This window comes from Fukomys damarensis, unplaced genomic scaffold (assembly GCF_012274545.1).
Source record: "Fukomys damarensis isolate Sample0158 unplaced genomic scaffold, DMR_v1.0_HiC HiC_scaffold_18, whole genome shotgun sequence".
Lineage (NCBI taxonomy): Eukaryota > Metazoa > Chordata > Mammalia > Rodentia > Bathyergidae > Fukomys > Fukomys damarensis.
Window position 1 is genome coordinate 47670114 of NW_022900930.1, and position 26478 is coordinate 47696591.

Sequence of the window (26478 nt, forward strand, 5' to 3'; positions counted from 1 at the left end):
ACACACTGTGAGGGCCCATGGCCCCGTACTTGGCCCAGGGTGGCCTCATCACAGTGGTTTTCCATCCTTTCAGTTCACCAGCCCCTGAGCGAGTGATCAGCATTAAGACCATAAACTCAGTAGCTGAAATCTAAAGCGATGCTCACTTTTCTGATACCTGCTTCTTGTGGACGACAAAAATGTTTTCTGCTTTTATAAATGACTACTAAGAGTAATAGGCTTAGTAGAAAGACTTCTGTATGAGTAGAAGACATTTTATCTAAATTATGCCTAGGATCATTACACAGATTCTCCCTCCCCTTTTTTTTTCCTCTTATTTAAAATGACTCTGAAACAGAGTGGGAAATAAATAATACAGATGGTTTTCACTGATCTGAAAAATGGTTGCTAGGAATTGAAAAATAGGTTTTCACAGTTGAAATCACTGTTTTCCAGAAGATTATACTTGCACACTACGTGAGAATAATGAGGATAATGATAGTGACATTATAAACTACTAGTTCAGTCATGTCGGTCCTGTGAGGTGCAGGTGCTGCTATTATCATCATTTTGCAGATAAGGAATCTGAAGCCCAAAGAGGTTAATAGCATTGCCGTTTACATAGTTAGGAAGTAGCAGAGCCAGGATTTTAACTTCATCCACCTCCATAGCCTGCTCAGCACCACTGCCCCATCCTGGGTGGACTAGGAAGGCAGTCGTCTGAATGGAAGAAAACGAGCCAAGACCATAGCAGATCTGCTATTTTAAATGTGCTTGACAGGTATTCTGAGAGAAGCCTCACAAAGTGTATCGGAATTACCATCGAGACCAGGCCAGATTATTGCATGAAGCGCCACTTAAGTGACATGTTGACCTATGGCTGTACGAGGCTGGAGATCGGAGTGCAGAGTGTGTACGAAGATGTGGCCAGAGACACCAACAGGTGAGAGGGTGGCGAAAGATCTTGCACAAGTTGTCTTAGCCCTCTGCTCCCCAGTTTTCTCACATTCATCCACATTCTTCATTCCAGCCAGTCTCATCAGCAAAGGGTTTGGGATTCCTCCTTGTCACCTGTCTTTTCCTCTGCTCTGCTCTGCTCTTCAGTCCATCCCCTCTTCCCTCCTTTTCAGTCCTTGTCTATGCCTTCCTCTGGCAGCCTATAAACATGTGCATCCCACTTCCCTTCCTTGTCATAGACAGCTTTTCCCATGCAGGAAGCAGGCGGCTGTTAATTCATGTAATTTATGTAGGAAGTACCAATGTCCCATTAAGAAGTGAGTGGCAGTGTTTGGTGACTGATTAGAAATGAAAATAGTAAGTTTGGAGGGAGATAGATTTCATTTTGGATACATTAAGTTTTAGACATTAGTGGACCCTATATGACTACCAGTGGAAGGCTTGCTTTAGGGGAGAGCTAGCCAGTGATCAAAGTGCTCTATTAAGTAATTTGAAAATCACACATACCTAGCAGCTACCATATCATGCAGTGTAACTTTGAAGTTTGGATATTTTGATGTGGAATTCAGAAAATGGGCCTAGTCTTGTCACAGACTAGGACCTTGGGAGTCCTTAGTCAAGAGATTAGAAATTGGAGCCATGGGGACGGATGGGAAGGTCCAGAGGGAGTGCTATAGAACTGTGGTTTCTAGGATCTTACTGTGGTGAATGGGAATGTCCTGGTGGAGGAAGGGTTGCCACCAGGCTTCCCCCTTCAGTGCTCCGAACTGTTGGTGAGGCTGGCTTCCTACTTGGCTGTGGTGCTAGAGTGAGGATTTATCCCCGTGGCCCGTAGCAATCTAGCCTTCTAGCTAGCAATCTAGCAGTCTCTCTTTCCAGTTGTTCTTAGTTTAAGGACCCCCCCCCAGTGAAATCTGTTTTGTATTTTGGGGTTCATTGTTCCCCTCTCCCAGTAGTCTCACAAGATGTTTAACGGAAGGGGTACAGCAGCTTCTACGTGGTTTTGAGCTCATTGTTCTTGTTGTAACATGGGTACGTACATCAGTGAGTTTGTTTTAACTGATGGTACTTACCCAAATGACTGCGGTGCACATGAATTCTTAGCACCCATCATTTACTTCAGGACTATGCATAGGCACAGAAGGGGAGTTCTGAAACATATCTCCCAAATAAGATGACTTCTTTCCAGGCCTCTTCAGATTTTGCTTCCCAGCCGTACATTTCTTGGTCTCACAGATTGTCTTCCTCTGCTCCCCATGTTAACTTTGTTGCCCGTTTGTTTGCATGACAGTGGTGAATTTTCTCTCCTCAGGGGCCACACTGTCAAGGCAGTGTGTGAGTCATTCCACCTGGCCAAAGATTCAGGTTTCAAAGTTGTGGCTCATATGATGCCTGATCTGCCAAACGTGGGACTGGAACGAGACATCGAGCAATTTATAGTAAGTGTCAGAACCTCTGCACCTTGATTGCTTGTCAGCTGTTGATTTTCTCCATTACTGAAACGATACATCCTCATTATGGAATATTAGAGACGCAACAAAGAGAAGTCACCCACAGCCTCGGTGGCACACAAAGCTCTTTTAGTACATTCTTTCCAGATTTTTTCATGCTTAGTATTTTGAGGGGATGAGATTGTTTATGAGCATACAATACAGGCAGGCACTAGTCCGTGCCTATATACATATGGGACGGGTAATTCTTCTAGTAGCTTTTTTTTAACTTAACATTACCGTAAGCATTTATCTATGTTGCAGCCTGATCCCGTTAAGATGTTAACATACTTAAACGTCTCTCTGATTTAATCTGTCATACTTTACTAGTTCCACATTTTTTCCATATTTGAAGTCTAGCCCCACCACTTAGCAGCAGACTGTTTCACTGTGTCTTTCCTTGGTTTTTTCACCTCTTCGGTGAGGCCAGGACAGTATCTACCAATTGTGGAGATGACCGGGGTGCCCCATGTGACACCTGGTAAGATGCCTGGCACACCGGGCTCCGTAGTATGGAGCAGCAGCTGCTAGTGTGTCCTGTCCGGCCAGAGGTCCTCTCCTTCACTCCCATGTGGCACAGTGTCTCACTGTTCACCGCTGCCAGCCTTGCTCCCTTTGGCTGGTTTTGACAAGTTTTGGTCCCGTCCTATCCCCTCGCTCGGCCCCACAGTCTGCTGTGGGTGGGAGAGAAGTTGGTCCAGGGTTAGACTGCACCATGGGCAATCCCTGCCTAACTAACAGAGAAGTAACTTTCTGTTCTGTACTCACAGGAGTTTTTTGAGAACCCTGCTTTTCGTCCTGATGGTATGAAACTCTACCCTACTCTGGTGATTCGTGGCACGGGACTGTACGAGCTCTGGAAATCGGGACGCTATAAGAGTTATTCTCCCAGTGACCTGATCGAACTGGTGGCTCGGATCCTAGCCCTGGTTCCTCCGTGGACTCGAGTGTACCGAGTGCAGAGGTAGCGTGCTCTCTTACATTCCCCAGATAATTGGTGTCCAGTCTGTTTACATTTCTAATGGGAATGGTCTGATTTCATTGAATTGAATACTTTGAATTGTCTTATTAAATGTAGAATATCAGGAATGCTCCCTGTCAGGAGAGAGGGATGGAAACTGAAGGACAGCATGTCCAAGCCACTTGGCCTGCAGCGTGTTTCTTCACTCTTCTGTTCCTGAGTCCAGAGCTCGAGGCAGAGCCTGCTTCTCAGGAGCTTCGGCCCGGGTCAGGATTTCCTTTGGCAGGGCTCCTTCAGTCTAGATCCAGTGAGGGGAATGAGAGGCAGGTGAGAGCAGTGTGTCTTACCTGTGTTCTGGAGCCTCGGGAGGAAAAAGAAAAAGCAGGTCACTTGAGCGGATACCGTGTACATGTGGAAAATGCGGGACGTATTCCTGGTGCCATGGAAAATAATCTGTTTTCTTCCCAGGAGAGGGAGAATAAGATCATATTTGCAGTCTCACACCTTTTAAAATGTAATTTAATTATTTTACTGGAAAGATAACATTGAAGGAATATTTGAGAAGCCGTAAGATTACCTGCACACCTCCAGTCCTAACAAAGCCCTTCCTGTACTTGGCAGTCATTAAGATACATTGTCGCTACCCTGCCTGCACTATCATATTATAATAATTACAAGGCACAAAGGTGACCAGTAAAAGCATGTACGGTTAGTTGCTGTTGTTGAGCACGAAAATGCATTCCTGATCATGTAAAGTAGTGAATACTGAAAATAAGCAGAATTGCCGGCTACTTAAGCAAAATTGTCAAAAATATAAAATAATGCATTTACCTAAAGATCAGAAGACATTTAGACCATAATTCAGCCACAGCATACTAACTTCTCAGAATTTGGAAACCAGCCTTAACTCTAGGATCTAAGTTGCTTGCATGATCTCTGTTTTTAAAAAAATACTCAGGAGAGTTAGCTGTTGAAATCATTTGCAGCCCCTTTTCTCAACCCTGCTGGAATAATTCAGCCAGAAGGTATTAGGTGGGGCTGAGCAAGGTAGGGGTCCACACAGGGAGCTGGGAGCCGCAGCCCACGCAGGGTGTGGGGGAGGCAGGGGCGTGGAGCAGGCTGTTGAAGCCTGAATGTGGTGCTCGGGGCCGTCGTTCCTGCAGGGAGCTAACTGCTGTCAGAGGCAGAGTGGAGCAGCGTGTGGAGGGGGAGAAAGGCAGAGAAAAGCTTGGTGACTTACAGGGGTTAAGCTAATCAGTAGATACGTCAGGGGTCATAGGGACTCGGTTTTTTAGTCTATGAAAGCAATTACAGATGTGAAAACGCAAAGAAGGAAGTGAATGGTCTGCTGTTTTAGAATAGAAGATGCTGGTATTTTCTACACATAATTAAATGCATAAATGTAAATATAACACACAGCAATGAATCTGATGTGTGTAGTGAGTAGTATTTTATAGCTGTGAGCATTTGACACTGTATTCACACCTTGGTTGCTGAATGCCTGCCTTCACTAAAAGGAACCAGGGCTCTTTGGAGAAATGACTGATTTCAGGCCCGGAGCCTGAAAAGCACAAGATGAACCTGGAACCTTTTGTGCAAAAAGCGAGGAAGTATTCAAAGAAAGATGAGGAAGCCAGCTGAAAGGTCAAATTGGTCTCATTGGTCAAGTCTGGGGCAGTCTGAGCAGCAAATAAAATACTGATATTAACAATTTATAACCAATTAGATGAAATAGGAGCCCATGGTAAATGTAATTAGATCAGTGTGGTGTAAGTATGATTAAAAAACACACCAGCAGTCTTTGTGACATGCGGATTCAGTGTTTGCAGATCTGCCGATTAAATGTATTGGGCCTTAGAATCAACACTTCGGTACTTCTGCCACAAATCGTTTAGACGTGTAAAGAGCGTGAAGAATCTGAGTTGCTCAGCACACACCTTCTCAGCTGTGGTCGAGCAAGATGACCCTCTGTCTGCTTTTTCCAGCTCTCACACCATGACAGGTGTCCTTTCTGTAGTCTGCCTAGTGCTAAACATTTTTAAAACTTGTGCAGTTGGCTAGGGATTGACTCTGAAATTGCCCAAACACGGAGCTCAGGTGCTCTTACATACTCCTGAGCACAGGAAGGCCAGGATGTTCCTAGTGGAGAAGATACAGTGCTAGGTAAGCTCTGTCCAGGCCTGAGCGCAGGACTGTGGATGATGCAACAATGTACTGTACATGAAGTAAGGAGTCTTGAAACAAGCATGTAGCATAGCTACATATTGGTGGCCAGAGGCTGATAAATAGGATCTTAGCCCTATATTTTGTGGTTATATGGGAAAATATCCTCCAAAGAAGAACTGAAAGTATTCTGAGAGTGATGGTTCTTTGTGTAGGTGTGGGGAGTACTGGGGATTGAACTCACGCTGAACTACATCCCCAGCCTCCCCTGCTTTTTTGAATTTTGAGACAGAGTCTTGCTAAGTTGCCTAGGCTGGCCTTGAACTTGTGATCCGTCTGCCTTCACCTCCTCAGTGGCTGCGATTACAGGTATGCGTACGGCCAGCCTTTTTTGTTGTTCTTTTCAGTACTGGAAATTGAACCCAGAGCCTCGTGCTTGTTAGACGTGTGTGGCACCACCGAGCTACCTTCCCACCCCTTTTTATTGTCTATTTTCAGACACAGTCTTTTGAGTTTCAGCTTGCAGTCCTCGTGCCTCCGCTTCCTGAGTAGCTTAGATTACAGGTGTGCATCGCCACGCCCAGCCCGTGTTGACACATCTGGTAACATCGCTCAGATAGTTCAGAAAAATCATTATTTGTACTTTTTCCTGTGACTTTGAAATTGTTTCAAAAGATTTAAATTACTACAGCAGGAAACGGGAATGCAGTAAACAGCACTCAGTGCCAGAGACAAAGGACAAAGATCATTTGTGTTTAATGGACTTTGACCACCAGAGAACAGCAGACACACTTCCCAGCAGCAAAGCACAGCTGTCACACACTAGAAACCAGCCTCACATCTGGAGAACCGCAGTCGCCCACCCAGTTCTGTCCTTTGTTTTCAGCTTGAAATGTCTTACTGCTGTAGTCAGTGAGTGCAAAACAGCAGAGACACAGTTATCACATTGAAAGCTTAATGTCGTGGCCCTCAAGAAATCCCACCCTGGGCCATATTTCTGGTGCACCACAGCGGAGCAAGTAAGGTGTTGGAGAAACAAGGGCAGCAGATCTACTCTTCACGGTGTCAGTGAGGGAGGCAGAGGGCAAGCGTGCAAAGGCTTAGGGGTCTCAAGTAATACTCTGGTGCTTCACAAATGTGTAGGTGAATTAAAATGTAAAGGGACACTGTAAAACAGGTAGTGCTGATGTCTCTTTACAAGTGTTCTCTTGGCAACATCCCTGGTGAGTCTGAGGGTAACGTATTGTCTGAAGAGAGCAGTGACTCAGTCCCTAACACAGTCACGAGTCGCCGCCTCTCCAGCCGTGATGTCAGGATTTCAGCTTTGGCACTGATCCTTCACTTAACTCTGACGGCGATCATTTGCCAGACTCTTTAGTACAAAAACAAAAGTCTTTATGCTTTCTACTTTGTTTTTACATTTTTTTGATGTTTTACTAAGTATTCAATAAAACATTTGTTTTCTAGTAAGCATGGGGAGAATTCCTTCTAATGTCATCTTATTTTGTGTTTTCCATAGGGTATCACTGAACTGTTACTATGGCTACCTGAGTGAGAATTTGCATTCATTACATTTTCCTACTTGTTTTCTGCCTGATTTTATTTACATATTTTTTTTGTATATATGGTAGGCCCTCCATATCAGTGGGTTCTGAATCCACGGGTTCATTCATACTCGTATTAAAAATATTCAGAGAGAAAACTGTGTCTTACTGAACGTGTAAACACTGTGTTTCTTGTCATTACTCCCCAAGCAATATCTAAGCAGCTGTTTGCCTAGGAGTCACATTCTTTACATTAGGAGTTTTCCAGCCTTTGGAGACAGTGTGAGGTATAAGGAGGACTGCAGACATATTCCGCTCCATTTGATACCAGGCATTTGAGCATCTGTAGATTTTGGTATCTATAGGGGGTCCTGCAGCCGGTCCCTTGCACACATGAGAGGGTGGCTGAACTCCTTTAAAAAGTGACTCAAGGGCCAGTGATTCAGCCTAGTGGTTCCACCACCTGCCTCGCAAGTATAAGGTCCCAAGTTCAGTCCCTGGTTCCAAAAAGAAAAGGTAACTCAAATTTAATTTATACTCTAACTTTTAGTTCTCAATAACTGCTGAAACTTTAAACGCAGTTTGTGTTAGTACTGAGGTAGGACATGGGGCCTCATTCACCAGTCAGTATTTTATATCATGTACTTGTGGTCCAGTGTTCACCAATCTCCATACATTTCTTTTTAATGAGTTTATTCTTTGTTTCCAACAGTTTGCGGTATATTCCTAATGTCTAGAATTTTTTTCTTCCTCATTTCTAGCAATATAGTGCTATGTGAATAAAATTTTTCTCTATAAAAGTACTTTAAACAACTTCATTGTATGTGTTAGTAATGATCTTACATTTTCTCAAAATTTTTCTTGTGTCATTGGGATGCATCTTCACATGACAGCACATTTTGTATGCTGTAAATATTCTATTGCATACCAATTCTTGTTGAAGACATAGGTTGTGAAGTAGCTGTGAAAAGAATGACCCATGGTAAAGGATCTAGACGTCTTTTTTGCTTTTTTGGTTTCCATTATTATCATGTCTTAAATCCTTTCTGAAACAAGAGAAGTATAAATAAATGTCACAGGTTTTGCTATATCTATTGATGAGATTGAGGCATTAAACAAGCTTACCTATTTAGAGTACACAGTTACTGGTTTTATCACATCATCTATAAAATCGGATCCTTAGATTTTTATTTTAATTAAGGGTAAAAATTTGCATTTTCCTATTATTGTCTAAGGTTAACTTCATTCTGTTGTAACTGATTATCTGTTGTGTTCTTTGTGCACAGGTTATCTATAACCATTTTGTCACTTGTGGAATTTGGATCATAATGATGGTGCTTTTTATGGCAATAGCTCAAAAAAAGTTTGTAAATTACCTCAGTTTGAATTCTCTCCTCTCACCTGGGCAGATAGGAAACTGGGGAACCAGAAAATCATGTCTGTGTTCAGACAATACACTCAGCACTTTATGACAGTGTGATAGCTGTATTCTGGTGAGGTGTCACATAGTCTTTAAAAACCTTCTCTTTCGGTTAAAGATGTTTTAAACTTTATATACAGCTAGAAGTTATTGTTTCTGAACTTCTAAAAAGAAACTTGCATCAAGAGGGAGATGGTAAATTTTTGAAATAAAAGTGTGAAGGAAAATGTTAAATCAACAACTTAAATATTACATACAAAGGTGTACAAAAAGCTGAGTTGTTTGGCAGTATGAAGTGGTCAAGAAAGTTGATTTGGGAGAAGAGCATCTTGGAGCTTTTGAGTCAACATGCGTCTTCTAGCTTCAGTCTTAAAGCTTGAGAGCAATTCTGAGAATACAGAAAACTAAGCGTGAAGTTAAACACTCTTTATGTAAAGGAGAATCGTAGGTCCTTCTGTTCTGTGCCATTAGAAATCTGTCTGTTTCTGTGTAAGTCTACTCAGCAGCAGCTTTCACTTCTGTACTGCCGCCTGCAAGACTGAACTGACAAGGCTTATGTGGAGAAAAAGACTTTAGGGATGATTTTTAGGCAGCTATCTGGAAGAACCGAGGAAAAAGGAAGATACTCAAGTGAGCACACTATTTTCACACTTGTTTACTTGTTTACTATATTTTACTGGCAGGTTACTTGGTATTTTTTATTATTTTTCCACACGCCCCACCATATATAGACACTTTTGTAAACTATTTTATGCTGTTTAGTTTCAAGACAGTTGAGTCAGTAGCATCTTCCTGGGTGTTTTTATGAAGCAGCATCCTGACAGAAGATCCTGTGTTCTCCCCGGAAGGGTGCAGTCAGTGATTAAATGTAAAATTCTGTCCAGGCAATGATGGAACCACATTAAACTGCCGCTGCCCATGGGCTATTTGACAGCTGTCTGCCTTGATGTGATATTTAAATCACTGTGAGGCTTGAAGTGAAAATACCAATTTGCAACCAAAACGTGCTTCTGAAGCATGAGAAACTTCAGATAAAAACAGCTCTAGACATTGCTTTGAAAGGTTTTTGATGAGCAAATTGCAAATATCGGCACTTGTAAGCTTGAAATATTGCCTATTAAAACAGAAAAGTGAATATTCTCATATGTAATCTCTCTTCCACCCAAGAAAATGAAATTAGATTGGATTAAGTTGAAAGCCCTAAAAATAGCTTTAACTCCTGCCTAGTCCAGATGGATGATTGGTCATCTTGCCTGGGTTCTGAACTCCTGGGAGAGTGGGACAATGTCTGCTTATGGTGTCCAGACAGCTTGTACAGTGCTTTGCCCTGGAAGCAGCTCAGCCTAGGTTTCTTTCCCTCAGATTCAGTGGAGCCTTCATCACTGAAGTTGACAGCTGCCACGTTTCTGTTCCTTAATGTGAAAAACTTGCATCTGGTGTCATCCAGCCATGTCTCTGCCCAACACCATTAAAGCCATGTTTCCTTTCTGCAGCAACAGACATAAACTTAAGGACATTTGTGAGCTGTCAGTATACTTGCGCATCCCTGAGTTGCCAGGTCCTCTCTGGTCCTCAAGACCAGCTTCAGAGCAGGGGACCTGTTTGTCTCCTAGGCCTTTGCACTTAGCTGTCACCACCTTGAACTTATTAATAATTTTTTTAAACTAAGGAGCGACATGTTCTCATTTGCACTGGGCCCCACAAATTGTGTAGCTGCCTGCTGCTGATTCTTGCTGTCAGATAGTTCTGTCTATTACCATTGTCTGATAAAACCTTCCTTGGAGAGTTTATGTCTCCTGATGGTTTAGGCTTTTTTGTTTTGTTTTGTGGTGCTGGGGATCAAACCAGAGTCTCATCCGCTAGGTAAGTGCTCTCTACCACAGAGCTACACCCCCAGCCTTAGTGTCTTTTTAAAAGTACTAGTTTGTTACTAAAAGATTTGTAGAGCCCTTCTTCCATTCCCCTCCTGCTGCCTTTCCTGCAGTCTGAGGAGGCAGTGCTGTGGAGGTGCTGGCAGTAGCGTGCCTGGCACCGGGCGTGGTGCAGAATAAGGGAGGGAAGGCAGAGGGGGTCTGGAAGACTGGTTACATTGAGCACATAAGTTAAATGATTTAGCAAATGGGTAAATATCCCAAAGCTGAGAGCCGCTTTCTTACTGTCTGAAGGGATTTATATATACTAAAGGGTGGAAGGCTGAAAAGAACACCGAAACATGGCTCATACTGGAATTACCAGTCTGAACCTGCAGATTTTTAAATATATATGTAGAAATGGTTACAAATGAGTGTTTGTATATTACATGTAAATGCACACGATGGATGCATATCCACACATTTCTTACGTATATTGACAGCATCTAGAGGCAGTGCAGGCCCTGTGGTGGAGGTCGCCCGTGGGCTGGGTCACCTTGAGCAGAACAGTGGCAGGAGTGTGCACAGGAGCACTTCCATCACAGAGTGCACCAGGCTTGCTCCTTTCAGCCAGAGAGTTGCCATCCAAGAACACACCCCAATGACCTAAGGGCCTCCTGCTAGGCCCCACCTCCCAGCCCTACCATTCTGGGAACCAAGATTCTAACCCCAGTGAACCCTGGGAGCACTCCAACTGCATATAGCATTTTTTCATCTGCTTGTTCATAGGATCTGTAGTGATGTCCCCATTTCCATCTCTGATAGTAGTCATTTTTGCCCTCTCATTTCCCTTAGTTATCCTGGCTAGACTAGTTGATTTTATTTATCTTTTCAGAGAACCAGCTTTTGACTTCGTTGATCTTTCTCTACTGATTTTGTGTTAGATTAAGAATGAAAAAATGTTTTTACTCTTCACTTATTTTTGTTCAGTGTGCTTTTCTTTATGTAGATCTGAGTCTCTGACCTCCGTAATTTTCCTCTTGTTAAAGAATTTCTAACATTTCTTGCAGAGCAAAGGTGTTAGCAACAAATTCTCTCAACTTTTGTTTGTCTGAGAAAGTCTTTATTTCTCCTTTATCCTTTTGAAGGATAACTTCACAGGATAGAATTATAGGTTGTTGGATTTTTTTTTTCCTCAGCTTTAAATATCTCACTCCACTCTTCTATTTTACATGGTTTCTAAAGAGATGTTATGTGTAATTCTTAGTCTTTATTCCTCTGTAGGTAAGGTATTTTTCCCCTCTGGCTTCTTTAAGGAGATTTTCATTATCTTTGCTTTTCTGTTGGTTGAAAATGATATGACTAAGTAGGCTTTAGGGGCATCTATCCTTTTTGGTATCCTTTGAGCTTCCTGGATCTGTGTTCTGGTGTCTGATATTAGATTGGAGGAATTCTCAATCATATATTTATTTCAAATATTTCTCCTATTCTTTTCTCTTTTTACCCCGTTATTCCTGTTGCATATAAGTTAAAGCCTTTGTAGTTTTCATAGAGTCCTTTGAATATTCTGTTGTTGTCACTTTTATTGTTTTCCATCTTTGTTGGTTTTGCTTTTCCAGTTTGAGGTTTCCTTGGTAATGTTCTTGAAGATTTTTTTTTTTTTTTTTTTTTTTCCCCCCTCAGCCATAGCCATCTGCTGACAAGCCTGTCGAGGGCATTCTTCATTTTTGTGTTTTGGGATCTTGGCTTTCCATCTTTCTACTTATACACCTCTCTGTTCTTAAAATGATTTCTTCGTGTGCCCTAAAGAAAATATGCTAGGAAAATAAGTGTTGGGTAAGCTTCTTTGAGGCATGAATTACAGTGCTGTGGCCACAAGTTTATTGTTAATGAATCATCTATGTGTCACATAGATGTCTTTAAACAAAAACACACTTAAAACAGGTCATGTTTTGATCAGTCGAAGGTGTTTAGGGTTTCATAGGAACTGAACTCTGATCTGTAGGAGCAGTGTTTTAGTATTATTTTGCTCAGTATTCACAGCAACTTTTGCAATATTCACAACAACTCCCATGAATAACAGGAATTGAATTTTATTTTTCATGTAATGGTTGCCAGTTGCTTTATGAGATTAATTTTATACCACGTACAACAATGTTTAAAATTTTTCATGAATTATATGTTCATATATGTGATATATTGTTATATTTAATATATTTGTGAATAATTTATAGAATATTTTAAAGTTTAAAAGGATATTTAGAAGGCTTTACCTTTGGCTTCTATAGTGTAAAATAGTAAAATTTATACAGTATATTCATTTTTCTTGCTAAATAAATCATACCTTTTCCATTAATAGGCTTTATTGAGTTTCCTCTGATTACTAACTTTAGAGTAGATTGAATTTTAAGAAATTTTAGTTTTAAAAATAGAAATTGACTTTTCTATAAACTGTAAGTAACCACACTGTATTTAATGACACTCACTTGTAATCCCCTGGTGTGCCTGTCTTTATAGTGCTTTTATGGAAACTACCAACTTTCAGAGCCTAATAGACTTACGGATAGTGCTTTACACTAATTGATTGCCTTTTGATACTTTTGAGTGAAGAGTATCTTATTAGACTAGAATGGATGAATTAGCTCCTCGTATTTGGCATATGAAGGAATGAGTGAAAAGACAAGAAAAAGACTCAAGTTGGTGCAAAAGAAAAATGAGAAGAAAAGGTAACGCACATTTCACATCTTCGGATAGACCAACTGTTACACCTGACAAATTGGAGATTTGTTCTTTGAACAGGAAGCAGAAGTACTGAACATATTCTTTCTCTGGATTTTTTTTTTTCTTAGAGATACTCTAATGTATACTAATTGTTTTTTCTAGAGGTGGTGGCTGAGGCAACTAAAATGCAAATCATAACTTCAACTTTTGATTGAAGTCTTCTTGGCACCCAGCACTTTATGCTATATTAATACTAAGGGATGAATTTTATCTCGTTTTGACTTTAGGCAAGCTATTATTATTATTATTTTAATGCAGAGTCACATGTAATACAGATTTTTGAGAAGTGAAGAAAGAAAAATATATTGAAACCAGTTACTGGCTGTGCCAGGCATTTGAGTTTCCCATTTCCTTTCATCCAGCACTTCATGGAAAAGTGTTTGTAAGCTATAAAGTAGTGCATTGGTAGAAATCACTGTGTCACCCCATTACACAGATTGAACTTTATTAGTAAACCGATTTTATTTCATGTTTTATTTACTGTAAATGTCTCTTCAGCCAAAAATTCTTAGTAATAGTCAATGGGCATTTGGGCTTTCGGTTTGTACTTTCAAATTTGATAAAATGATTTCTGTCAGATGTTTCTCACCAGAACTCTGAGAAGCTGACAAAAATTAGTATTTTAAGTTGGAAAACTGAAGCCTGGGGAAGCTTTGGACCTTCCTTCCTGGTTAGGCTCTTTGGCCTCTGCTTTCCTGTCTGCTCTGCTTCATAGGTTTTTGTTTTGTTTTGCTCTTCCTCTTGTTAATATCCTTCCCTTAACTGCTGTGGAAAATGCATGGCATTTTGCCACAGCTGTTGTCTTTCTTCTGCAGAGACATTCCCATGCCCTTAGTCAGCTCGGGAGTGGAGCATGGCAACCTGAGAGAGCTGGCTTTTGCAAGAATGAAAGACCTTGGAATACAGGTACGATATAGTTGCCACACCGTTCTGCTGAGGAAGAAAGTCACCCTAGCCAAAAATCTTTGGTACAGTGCCTCTTAAAAACCACTCTTAGTCCGATCAGAGTTTTCATGTGTTAAAGGCACTCTGCGACATGCACAAGCTGAAGCAAGTGGCAGGAAAGCTGACCCCTGGCTGTTTCTTCACTTCTGCTTTCTCCTACCAAAGAGCATGACTTTGTCAATCTAGTGGCTCTTTTTTTCTACCTGTGATTGAAACTATGATCTCATAGTTTGCTATAACTGCCTCCTATACTGTTGTGATTGCATACCGTGTGTTCAGCTCCTTTTTCTTTTGAAGTAGTGGGTATTGGTTTTTTACCAAAGATAATGTAAATTATAGAAGAATAAGAAATTATAGAATTTAGAATTAGAACTATAGAATTTATATAGGCTTCATATACATTATAGAATTTAGATTTAGAGAATATACAGTTGGAAGTTATAGAAGAGTAAGATGTGATTCCTCAAAAGAAATGATCCATTTGAACAGATAAGGATTGTGTGCTGGAAATCATTATCAGACAGTATTATTGCCCCACATATACCTGGCTACCTCACCACAACACACCCCTGTGTTTATTCAAGTCACTTATTTGCTTTTTGGACATTTACTGAGCACCTCCTCTCTGATGACCTTGAAAGAACAAAGGAACCTGGAATTTAAAGTCTCCGTAAGTGATTCCTGAGTCTGTCAAGCGGTAGTGAGGTTTGAGACTCCATGCCCTGGAACTTCTTTGAGCTGCTGGAGACGTCGCCAGGAGTGGTGTCCGGCCAGGGCATCTTTTGGGGCTCTGCCTTCAGAGATTTGGGTTCAGTCAGTTGGACAGGGCCTGAGCAGCTGTCAACTGCAAACGTGGTTCTCGCGCACAATTCCAGCGGAGACCGTGCTTTGGAAGATGTTGCTCCAAAGATTTCATAGTTTGTGGACTACCTAGGACAGTTTATACTCTCACTCAAGTTATTATGAAGAAAAATTTTAGAAAGGTGTCCAAAATAAGGTTCATAAATATTATTGGCCTACTCTACCAACAACAAAAAAAGATGAAAAATATGAAGTTCTAGAAAAGAAGCAAATCCATTTAGAGTAATTAACAGCACCAAATGAGACTGTGTGCTGTTCTCCATCCCTTCAGCCCCTGCCTTGCCTGTTACTGACAGTCTTCTTCTCTAACCTCCTCCCCGCTCGTAAGCCTGGCCAGTCTCTCTTAAGTAGACTGGGATCGATCGGTCCCAAAGGTTTGCACTCAGTCATAGCCAAGAGATGTATCATTCCCTTAGGCAGCGTCTTTACCAGAAAGGAAATGTACACCATCTTTGCCTTTAAAATATCATGCACCCCCCACCAAAAAAGAAAAGGAAGAAAGCAGCAAGTGAGTGTTTGTTGAGAGCATGTAACAGATACATGGACGCGAAACTACTGTGTAGGACTACGGTAGTGAAAAGACAGCATCCACGTTTACCAGGTTGGCAGGTACAGAACTGCGTGGCCCTTATTTGCTATGTAATCTACACCATCAAAGTATTGTCTCTTAGACTGGTTCCCGAGGCATGGAGATAGCTTTCCTTGTTTTTTGTTTTGTTGTAGACTTGAATAATAAGTTCCCATTTTCTTTATGGAATTCCATGCATATATAACAATCCTTCATAAATATGTTATTAGAGAAATAGCTTTCCTGATATCAGATTTCCTACAGTGATACTTTCTCTCTAGTGGAAAATATTAGGATCCTGAAAATAATGTTTTACTTTGTTATACATATAGGGAAAAATATACCATAAGACATGTAAGTGAATAATATGATTTTATAATGTCATGAATTTGCTTTTTACTCTTCTGCATACACAGTTTGGGATTATGCTTTCAGATAGCTATATCTACTGGGAAAAATGATTTTCTGACTTTATGGCTTATGCCTTACCCCCAAGGTTATATTACATGTTGGTTTCTTTTGAATTCTAAATTTATTTTAAAAGCAAAAGAGTACAACTTCATAAACTTCCATCTGGTTTCCCTCATCACCAAATTTATTAAAGATGGGTTCCTTTTTAAAATTCAGTTATTTTATGTCAATACAAGTTATATCCAAACTTTATTTAGAGTCCAGGGTTTAATTTCATAAAAAGAGTTTAAAATAAACATTGTATTAGTTACCAATTTAATCACCCCACACCTTTTTTTTGTTTTTTTAATGACAGTGTCGGGATGTGAGAACCAGAGAGGTTGGAATCCAGGAAATTCATCACAAAGTACGGCCATACCAGGTTAGTTTCTTTTAGATCTTTGCCAAGGCTGGATCCCCTTAGCTCCTCCTTGGTTGAAGAACTCGGAGCAGAGGGTGATTGAAGATTACAGACAGATGTCAAGTCAGGAAAGCTAAATAGGAAGCTCACTGAATTGCAGAAGAGGCAGGTTATGAAAACTGAGTCTGCCCCTCATTCTAGATCAGCACTGACCAACACTCCCTGTGGGGTAGGAAATGTTCTGGATCTGAGCTGTTGCGTGTGGTAGCCACAAGTTGTATGGGACCGTCAAGCACTTGGAATATGACTACTACAAAGAAAGAACTAAGGTTTAGTTTTATCCTCCTCCAATTAATTCAGGTGTGGATGGCCACACGCTAGTGGCTGCCCTCAGGTAGAGCTTACTGCATGTCTCTTTGTGTCCTAGTGGTGCTAGTCACATGATGATGGCTTTATCAGCAGGGGACCCCACTGCCCTGACCCCACTGTTCGTTATATGCATTGAATTAACTTCCTTCCTCTGCATCTGTAGTGTCTAGCTATGTACAGCTAGGCACTGGGGTGTAACTCTGGTGGACCCGTTTGAGAAACGCTGAAATATAAAAGGTATGATCTCTTGAGTTGATGTTTCTGTTCATATTTAATTGACATTTCATACATTTTGGATCTCTTGAGAGAAAAATCAGACCCAACGTAGTTAATCATTTTGTCAAATTCGTGTACAGTTCAGTTGTTCAGCAAAAATTAAGTTGAGAAGGCATAAAATGTTGGTCTGGATTGCTTACCTCATGTCAAGGATAACCTGCCTAAGGAACAATAGACTGGTAACTTTTTTTTTTTTTTTTTTTTTTTTCCTAAAAGAAGTTTTATTGGAGGAAATAAGGATTTAAAAATGTAAACATTGAGCATCTGCCAGTTTGGGGCCAAAGAAGGAGTGTTCCTAAGAGCTGTCAGTGTGACATAATGTGTACTTTTTATCTTGGAGACAGTTCATGGACAATCAAAGATTTAAATATACAGACGCATTTACTGAGCTGCAGATTATATGTATATATATATGAATCCCAAGGTTAATGAAGTTCAAATATTTATAAAATTGTTCTCCATTTTAACAGTCCATGAATAAAGCATGAACTCTTATTTAATCTCAATGCTATTTGAGAGGAGACAAGTAAAAAGAAACATAATTAGGGATGATTCATTCTTTATTCCTATTAGCCAAAATAAATACATGCAATTATAAAAATAATTCTGGTTCTGGAGTTTGAAAAAAAAAAATCTATTTCTTGTGGCTTTGTATTCAACAGGTTGAGCTGGTGAGGAGAGATTATGTTGCAAATGGCGGCTGGGAGACTTTCCTGTCGTATGAAGACCCTGAGCAAGACATTCTGATCGGCCTCCTGCGGTTGCGCAAGTGTTCGGAGGAAACCTTCCGCTTCGAGCTGGGTGGAGGTGTTTCCATCGTGCGAGAGCTGCATGTGTATGGAAGTGTAGTCCCTGTGAGCAGCCGGGATCCTACTAAGTTTCAGCACCAGGTAGCCTGTTTTCTGTTTCTGTTCAGCTTATGATTAAGAAAGCACTCAATCAGAAAAGAGAAAGAATGGGGTGAGGAGAGAAAGAGGAGCAAATGGGGAAGGGAAAGCAGAAACAAAAGAATCCATATTTTAGACACTCGCCTGTGTTTTCTCTCCACATCACTCCCTTTTGGGAGTGCTGGGGCCAGAGGGAAGGACAGGTAGCTCTGCCAAGTTGGATGTATGGACTGAGCCATGTGAAGGTACTGCTTTTGGAAGTCAGAAGTCATCTAATGTTGGCAATTTTATATGACTCAATTTACTGTGGATCCAAGGAGATGATGTGAAAGTGCTTATAAAATACTAAAGCACTCCATAAATGTTAACTATAGTATGTAAAGTGGAACTCTGATCCCAAACAATCTAAGTGAGTAAGTCTAAAGTAAGGAAAATGTGTTAAAAACATCAAGGTGGAAGTAGGGTAAGCCCCAAGATTGATAATGTAAAACTCTTGCTTGGTTTCTAAACCTCTATGGGGAGTGGAGGATGGACGAGTAAATAAAAGCTTAGTGCCCGAAGAACCCTGCCACCTGGAGATTGCCTGGGTCTTACCTAAAAAGACCAGACAGTTAAGTGGGAATAACCCCCTTGCTGTGACTCGAATCTGTCATTCAGAGTAGCGTTTGGTAGCTCTCGTTGGAGAGTTTAACTTTTTTTACTGGTCAGTCACCATGTAGTTTTGGTACAGTTGAATGGGTTTTCTTTTCCTTTTTATAAAAAGATTTTTGTCATCCTTTCTAACAGCTTTTAGCAACTAGTGAATTCTAGCCTTCTTGTTTTCTAGCCTTCTTCTTTCTCGTTGGATTACCTCCCCTTTATAATCTTCCAACCCCTCTGTTTCTCATTTTAGGGGTTTGGCATGCTGCTGATGGAGGAAGCGGAAAGAATAGCTCTAGAAGAACACGGATCCGGGAAAATAGCTGTTATATCAGGTAACCTGGGAGGACAGGGTTGATGATTCAGGCACATTTTGAGCTTGGTACAACGGTAAGATCCAGCTCAGTATTCTCTTGCCCCTTTCTGTGATTTGTGCATTCATTCGTGCACCAGACTGATAGGGAAGGACTAGTGCCCAGCACTCAGGATGTGCGTGAAAGCAGGAGGTGGACTGGAGCTTTGAGCCCTCCTGCTCTCCACTGGCCACCATAGTCAGCACCTCTCGTGTGCTTTGTTCCCAAATACAAGTCTGGGCAAATGGACTTAGAGGATATGGATTCTAGAAAAATGTAAGCCAGCCTGGAGATGATTGCTGTTGTTCAGAAAATTGAAATAGAACCTCAGTTCCAGTACAGGACGCTTCAAGGCAGAGTTCTTCCTCCTTCAGTACCATTCTTTGTGACAGAGTTCCTGGGGAACAGCTGTCCCCTGTCTAGGAAAGCAGGGGAGGAAAAAAACTGCCTCGGCCCCTAGGGTCCTTGGCTGCATCAGAAAATTAAAGTGGCAAAGGCAAAATGACAAGGAAAACACATACAGATTTATTTCATACAAATTCTACAGAACACAGGAACCTTCAAAGGGAAATAAAGACCCAAAGAAATAGTTCAAACCCGAGTGTTTTCAAGCTAGGTTTAATCAAGAGTGAACATCTTGGGAAAATATGATGGGACCACAGAGTGTGAGCTAAGGATGACCAGCGGGGAAACAACAAGGCCTGTCCTTGAGATCCTGCTCATCATCTGTCTACCCTCAGAGATGAACATGCTCCTCTCCCGAAGTCTTGGCAAGGTACCTCTCCTAGCAAGGTTGCAGGACCTGCTGCAACAGAAAAGGGCAAAGGAAGATCAGAGAGTCTTTCCTGCACCTGCATCCTCTAGTTCTTCCAGCTTAGAACTTGCATATGCGAGGCACCCATTGGGGAATAGTGAGTTCTCCACCTGGTCAGAAGCTCTCCTACTCCTTACCGAGGCCATGGGATAATTGGAGGGTGGCCAAGAAAGGGAATTCCGGTGTTAACACAGCAGGAAATGAAATGTGCCCTCTTCATTCCTACCCTGTGCTGTTGTGTCCCTACCAAAATGAAATTCCTAGTAGGAAGCTTAGCCGGTGAAAGCCCGGATCAAAATGTATATGATTTATTTCCCAAAAAAATTTATTTTCCTATCAGACTATCACATTCCAAAAACTAAACTGCACCTTCTGTGAAAATAATCTTTTCTGAAAATTCAACTGTAACTAAGTTGAAATGGGATTTTTTGGAAAAAGTAAGCTGTTGCCATTCAATAAATTAATACCCATACCCAGGTCTTAAATATTATAATTGTGAAAATATAATCACCCAGGCTCACTTAACCATTTAGTCTGGCTGTGTTTTTTTGTTTTGTTTTGTTTTTGTTTTTGTTTTTCTTTGGTGTTGCTCAGATTAATGAAGGATTTCTTAACCTGTCTAGCTTTATATATTTTCCTTGTCATCTTCAGTCCACATAGAAGAGTTGGCTAAATGAGGCTCACTTGACCAATACTGGTAGCTATAGTAAGTGTTTACTTCTCAGGTGGATAGCCTAGGTTGACCAGAAGTAGCAAGAAAGCCTGCCTGACTTCAGACACATTCTGCACGCGGATCTGTGCAGGCCCGGTAACACCTGAAATTGTCATGACCCCTTTTTCCAGCATATGGTCAGCATTTCCATTAGAGAACTTCTGAGACTTTTAATGGGCTTCGGAATCACTTAGAGAACTTGTTAAAATGCAGATCCTGACTCGTGAGGAGCCAGAGAGCCTACATTTCTAGCCAGCGGCTGGACGATACCCGTGATTGTCTCCGGACCACATTTGAACAGCGGGATTTTAGTATTCTCTTCCCGTTGTCTCTTCCCAGTGGTTGCAGTAATGATAACTCTCTGGCAGCACCTCACTCCCACTCTGATGTACAGTCACGTGATTTTCTGAGGTCTGCAAGGACCTGATCAATTCTGAAACTGAAGGACATCCATATTCCATTATTGCTCAGCATTATTTCATGATTTTCAGCCTTCATGATTTCCATCTCCATAGAAATGTCTCATGCAGAGGACCCCTGACTTGCCTGAGGTCATAGCCAATTGCTCCTAAGAGCCTCAGTTTCTGCTTTTCTGAGCAGGGTGTCTTTCTAAGTGGAAATCAGCATCTGTCCCCTTTCTAGCTTGTTATCATAATTGAAATGATAGCTCAATTTGAGATCATCTGCATGGAGAGTTTCTAAAATAACACAAAGAGACTTTCTCAGAGTCCGGGAAGAATCTTCTCCTCAGCACTGGAACAGTACATCTACTACATTATGTACTGGGTGTTTATTCTGGCCAGTGGGTTTCTATGGGAACAGCCTGGGGTGCCTTCTGGAAACTAAGGTAAATTCTCTGGGAGAAAGGACTTCCTTTCCCTGCCTGGAAGCCCCACCATTGTTCTTATAGAAGAAGCCACACAGGACCTTGGCTCTCTGTTTGACTCAAGCTCTGGTCACCCTTCAAATGAAAATCACTAAGAACATTTGTTTTATGCATGGTGCATTTTATTTCTCCATTTTAGTGATATATTACTATTTAAGTTTCCGCATCAGATATCTGAGATGTCTTATTATTCAGTTCTTCAGGGAGGGTAGATGTAAAGTGATTATTACAGTATATTTTTAATGGGTATTTTTCCTTCCGTGTTTGTTCTCTTTGGCTTCAGTTTTTCTGATTTGAGTACAGTAGTGTGTGTGTGTGTGTGTGTGTGCGTGTGTGTGTTTTAATTTATTCTTGTAAAAAATCAGTTATCCTGTGTGTATTGCTCCCTAAAAATGAAAATCTCTATATGATATTTGTGGTCTATATGATATCTGTAGGCTGCATTTTGTGAATGAACAGTGCTGCATGCCACATGGCATATAAAGACAGACAGAGACTAGGAGAGGTGGGCAGGGAGCCAGGATTCCTTTCCTACCCTGCTATTAGCTGTCCTTTTGATCTAAGATAATGCTACCTAATCTCCATGGGCCTTCCTTTCCTTATTAAAAGTAAATGGATTAAGTTATCTCTTGTAGTTCTAATACCTAGAATTCTGTCCCTTGGAGTTTAACTTCTTTAGTTCTTGTGATCACTTAGGTTTTACTGATTACATTTTAAGTAGATACTTATCTGATACCATATCTCAGTCTGATTGTAGATAGGGTGTTTGATGATGAAGATTATGATGATAACGTTTCCCATAGGTAATTAATCCTATCCATGACTTGTAGATAGATACATGCTAAGTTTGGTCACAATACTTTGTGACCTAAGAGTCCTACATTTTTCTGTGACCTTGTTTTCAATTTGTAAATCCATCTTTGTTCCGGGTCCATAAGGTCTTCCTGTAAGTCGTACACCTTCTGTCCTAGCTTAACTAGTAGCTGAGTAAGGATGTGACAGGACCATTTATCATCTTGGTTACCCTTACTGTAAGAGTAGCATTTATGTCCAATTGTTTTAACTTGTGTTCAGATTCATTATGACTTCCTGACATCTTACCAGTGGATTTTGTCCTTTACTTAGATTTATGACTCTTGTTTCTGCCTCTAGAACTGTATAGTAGATCTGATTTGAATTACTGGTCATATTCTCATTTTTCCTATTAAAAGAATAAGTTTTTATGTCTTCAGTATGTTTTATATATAGATACATATTATATGTTTTATAGCTGATTATCTTTTCTAAAACTAGTACTACATTTACAGCTACATAAGAAAATTGAAATTGTCCTCATTTATCAAAGTCAAATTCAGAAAGACTTTTTAAGTTTAGCTTTTCTCAAAGTACATATCATTGTCCTGGTAAACTTTGTTTTAAAGTTGACTCTAAATGTGAAAATTTTTAAACAAAGGGAAAGTGAAGTATTTGGCTTCATCAGCATCTAAATGATTTAAATGCATCAGGGGGCCACTAGGAGAACCCTGAGATACCTCGCCATCTTTTGGCAACACTCAGGCGGCTAGACAAGAGTGGTCTGCACACCATGGGAAAATTGGTGCTTCTCCATACCCAGACTACAGATTATTTCTCCACTGAGGATTAATTGCTTTAGAGTAAGAAAATAATCGCTTCTCGGCCTTTTGGCTAAGATCAAGTGTAGAGTAAGAAAATATTCTTTGTCTTCATATAAAAACAGATAAATCAGTGTTAAAAGAACAACCAGTTTATAAAATAATGCATAGGTTGAAAGTAACCATTAATCACTGCTGAAATATCTAAGCGATTGATTAGCCACTGTTAGATCCACGCCTATTAGTGTCTTTCACCACTTCACTCACGTGCCTTGTCACCACACTTCTGTTTAAGATTAACAAGTTGTATTTGCTTTAAAACGATATTTATTGGCTTAAGTGATGAACATTCTTTTCTTTAGACCTGTCAAGATAAAGCTGCTGTTTCTCTCTTCCCTCCTGTATGTTGTAAGGCGCGAGGAATTATACTGTAAAAGCTAAGCACAACATCTGAAATGCCATCACTAATAATCACCATGGGAACCAAAGATCTCTGATGTCACACTGCCCGTACCATTTCCAAAAGGGCAAATAGGACTGTCGATAGCCACTATTTAAAAAACCATTTAACACTTCTAACAAAACGAGAGTTTGTTTTGCTTTTGGCAAATTTGGCGAGGTGTCAGATTTAATCATGTCACTGTTTCAATTTGCCAAGCTAATTACTATGCAGTAAGGCGAACAGCTATTCCCCAAGCTCCCCCTACTACCTTCGTCATAAGCAGTATTTTATTTGTGTCCTTTCAAGTGGAAAATTAATATGGCCATTGGCCAAGAATTGTACGAGGCTGATGGTTCGTTCACACAATGATGATGAGGAAGGAGGAAAATGTCTCAATGGTTGGTCACAGAAACCACACTGAAGTCAGAGGCTGATAGCTGTTCTGTTGAAATGTATTGAAAAGCCCAAGAAAAGGAGGAGAGAAGAATTTAAATATAGGGAAATGAAATAGTCACTACTGAGATGGGAGATGAGATCACTTTTAATCATGATAGTTAGAGTTATGTGACCTGAAAGCTCTGGGATCTGTAATCCCCAGTAGTCAAAAATCAATGTGCCTGTGTTTTATATAACCCAGTGTGGCTTCCCGGGACTAAAATTAATGGTCTTGTACCTCAGAGCCACTGATTAATGAAGTCACACATGGGCAGAAAATAGCAGTTGTTTTGTTTCCTTAAACTACAAATGGCTGAGATTTGCTTCCCGAAACCCAGAAACGGCACCTCTTTTCTAGACTACTGCACATCTCCCTCTGTTTCAGGTGCAGGTTGATTTATTCTTTGTATCATAATCTAGCTGAAAAGAAGGGTACATCTGCAGTGTGGTCTCTGTGATAATGGACTCCTAATCCTCGCTGAAGTGCCTAGGAAAGGTTTTCTTCATTACGGGGAGCTGTTTGCTAATGGACATGAAAGCCTGCCAGGCTCAAACCTGTTTGTGCCCCATGTGCATGTGTTAATCTAGGACTTAGCAGAAAGGACCGGGAAAGATCGCTTCCTCTTTTGTACCTCTTCTTCATCCATTTACATAATGTTTCTTTTTAATAAATCACACACACACACACACACACACACACACACACACACCCCACATCCTCTGACTACATGCATGTTTTCTGTGTTCTGTGTGTTCCTCTTCCATTTTGGTGTTCTAATACTTATCGTACATGTTCTTTTTTGATGCCTGTTCCAGTAGAATGTTTATCATTATTAGCGTCTTTCTTTTTGTAGACAATGGCTACAACATAAATTGTTGCTTTACTATAAGAACTCTATTAATTTCAGTGTCATTGTTCCTCAGACTGGCATCAATGACACAGAATTCTACTTCGCTAGAATAACGAACTAGCTAGGTGTTTGCTAATTGGTGTCTGCATTGTAGCTCATCTGTGGAGGCACTGTGGCATGCTCCTCTCAGAAGTCTTTATCCCCTGGCTTGCCATGTATTCATTTGAGGATGAATCAGGTACCATTTTTTAGTACTTGGCATGTCACATGCATTAAACCATCCCTCACAAGACTGTTAGTGCACATGTCTCAGATATTCCTGATTAGGCCACCAGTCAGTTTCTGCTGTTTGAATATTGAAGGCAACTTCATTTTTTAGGCAGTTTGCCAACAGGAGCTGTTCTGACTTGTAGTGGCTTATTGGTATTGAAAAACAGGATTGAGAAGTGCTGTTGCCCATCCCAGGTCCACGCAATCTAGGCTTATTTTGTTTCATAAACGTGCATTTTAAAGTCCCAAAGGCTGTCCTTGCTATAGAGACTCTGTACAGGGAAGATTTCTTTCCATTCTTGTTCCTTTTGATTTATGGATGTTGGGAATGGCGTATGATTTTGCTTAGAAGGAATGAGGTTCTATCATGTAATATCCCAAAATATCATATAATATTCCCAAAAGGTTTGGGAGCTAAATGCCTTGATTGGATAGCTGGACACTACAGGCTTTTTCTGAGAAAAGCAGTTGTCCCCAAAAGGTGGCCTCACCTGAACTCCTCATGCCACCTGTCCAGCAGAGAATCTGATTTAATGCTGTGTTGCAATCTTAACTCTTGATCGGTGTAACTTTTCTAGGAATAGTACTCTTCTTTTCTCTAAATATTTGACATGGCCTTGATCCATTCAATTTGATGCTTTTCTACTCTAGATCTATCAAAGGCAGGAATTTGGAAGAGTGCTCCCCTTTGGGTAAGCAGATGTTACAAAATAATGCTGAAAACTGTTGGTGCTACCTCTGTAGCAGCTAACAAGAGAGTTGGTCGGGACACTTAGAGGGAGATATTTATTTACACTTGAAGCAGCCTGCTCTAAACTCTTGTCAGTGACCAACAGTCAGGACTCTTAACAAGGTAGCTGTTTCAGATTGTGGCCATGAGATCATTTTCTTATGCACCTGATCCTCCACCTTTCCGAGCCGCAGAGTATGTAGTTTGTCCACCACTTAGGAAGGTTTATTATATCAATCCAGAAGCCCAAGATCCATACTGTGGGTGATCTGTTGCCTCTTACTTATCGATTATTGGTTGTTTGGGTTATTTACAGCTATATAACACTAGCCCAGAATGTAGTGGCTTAAAGTGCAACTGTTTTATTTGCTGCGTATTTCTGTGGGTGAGAATTTCAGTGGGGCACAAGACAAGATGATTCATGTCTGTCTGTGATGTCAAGGGCCTCAACTGGGGTGACCAGTGTGGCCTAGCTGGGACTGTCAACAAGAGCCATTTACTTGTTTGCCGTGTGTTCTGTCCACCCTGATACCAGGGACAGGTGTGTGTCCTATTTTTTGAAGTGTGTGCAAAAAATCTGTATTCTTTTTTAATCCACTTGATAGGCTTTACCAGGAAGGCCATTTGATCCAGACCTTTTCTGGGGGCAGAGTTGTCATTACTGATGTAATCCATTTAGACTTTCTTTCTCTTCTTGAGTCAGTTTTTATGTTCCTAAGAATTTATTTTATCTACATTATCCAGAGCATTGGTTTACAGTTAATAATATTTTCTTCTGGGCTGGGGATTTAGCTCAGTGGTTCCACTGCCTGCCTCGAAAGCACAAGGTCCTGAGTTTTATCCCCAGTAAAAAAAAAAAAAAATTTATATA

General features: G+C 40.7%; 1 protein-coding gene and 1 long non-coding RNA gene across 3 annotated transcripts in view; one reads left to right on the top strand and one right to left on the bottom strand.

The window, feature by feature from the left end:
* Positions 1–26478, top strand: part of Elp3 (elongator acetyltransferase complex subunit 3) — a 63620-nt gene that overhangs the window by 23210 nt on the left and 13932 nt on the right. For both annotated transcript variants that reach the window (XM_033765508.1, XM_010623221.3), the window contains 7 exons: positions 761–922; positions 2249–2375; positions 3197–3390; positions 13961–14051; positions 16286–16351; positions 17638–17865; positions 18755–18836. In XM_033765508.1, coding sequence (XP_033621399.1) covers positions 761–922; positions 2249–2375; positions 3197–3390; positions 13961–14051; positions 16286–16351; positions 17638–17865; positions 18755–18836 — 950 coding nt within the window. The remainder of the gene's footprint in view (positions 1–760; positions 923–2248; positions 2376–3196; positions 3391–13960; positions 14052–16285; positions 16352–17637; positions 17866–18754; positions 18837–26478) is intronic.
* LOC117286769 overlaps positions 19465–26478 on the bottom strand; it is a 98787-nt gene continuing 91773 nt past the window's right edge. Inside the window, exon 4 of the long non-coding RNA XR_004517890.1 lies at positions 19465–19656. This is a non-coding gene — a long non-coding RNA (uncharacterized LOC117286769). The remainder of the gene's footprint in view (positions 19657–26478) is intronic.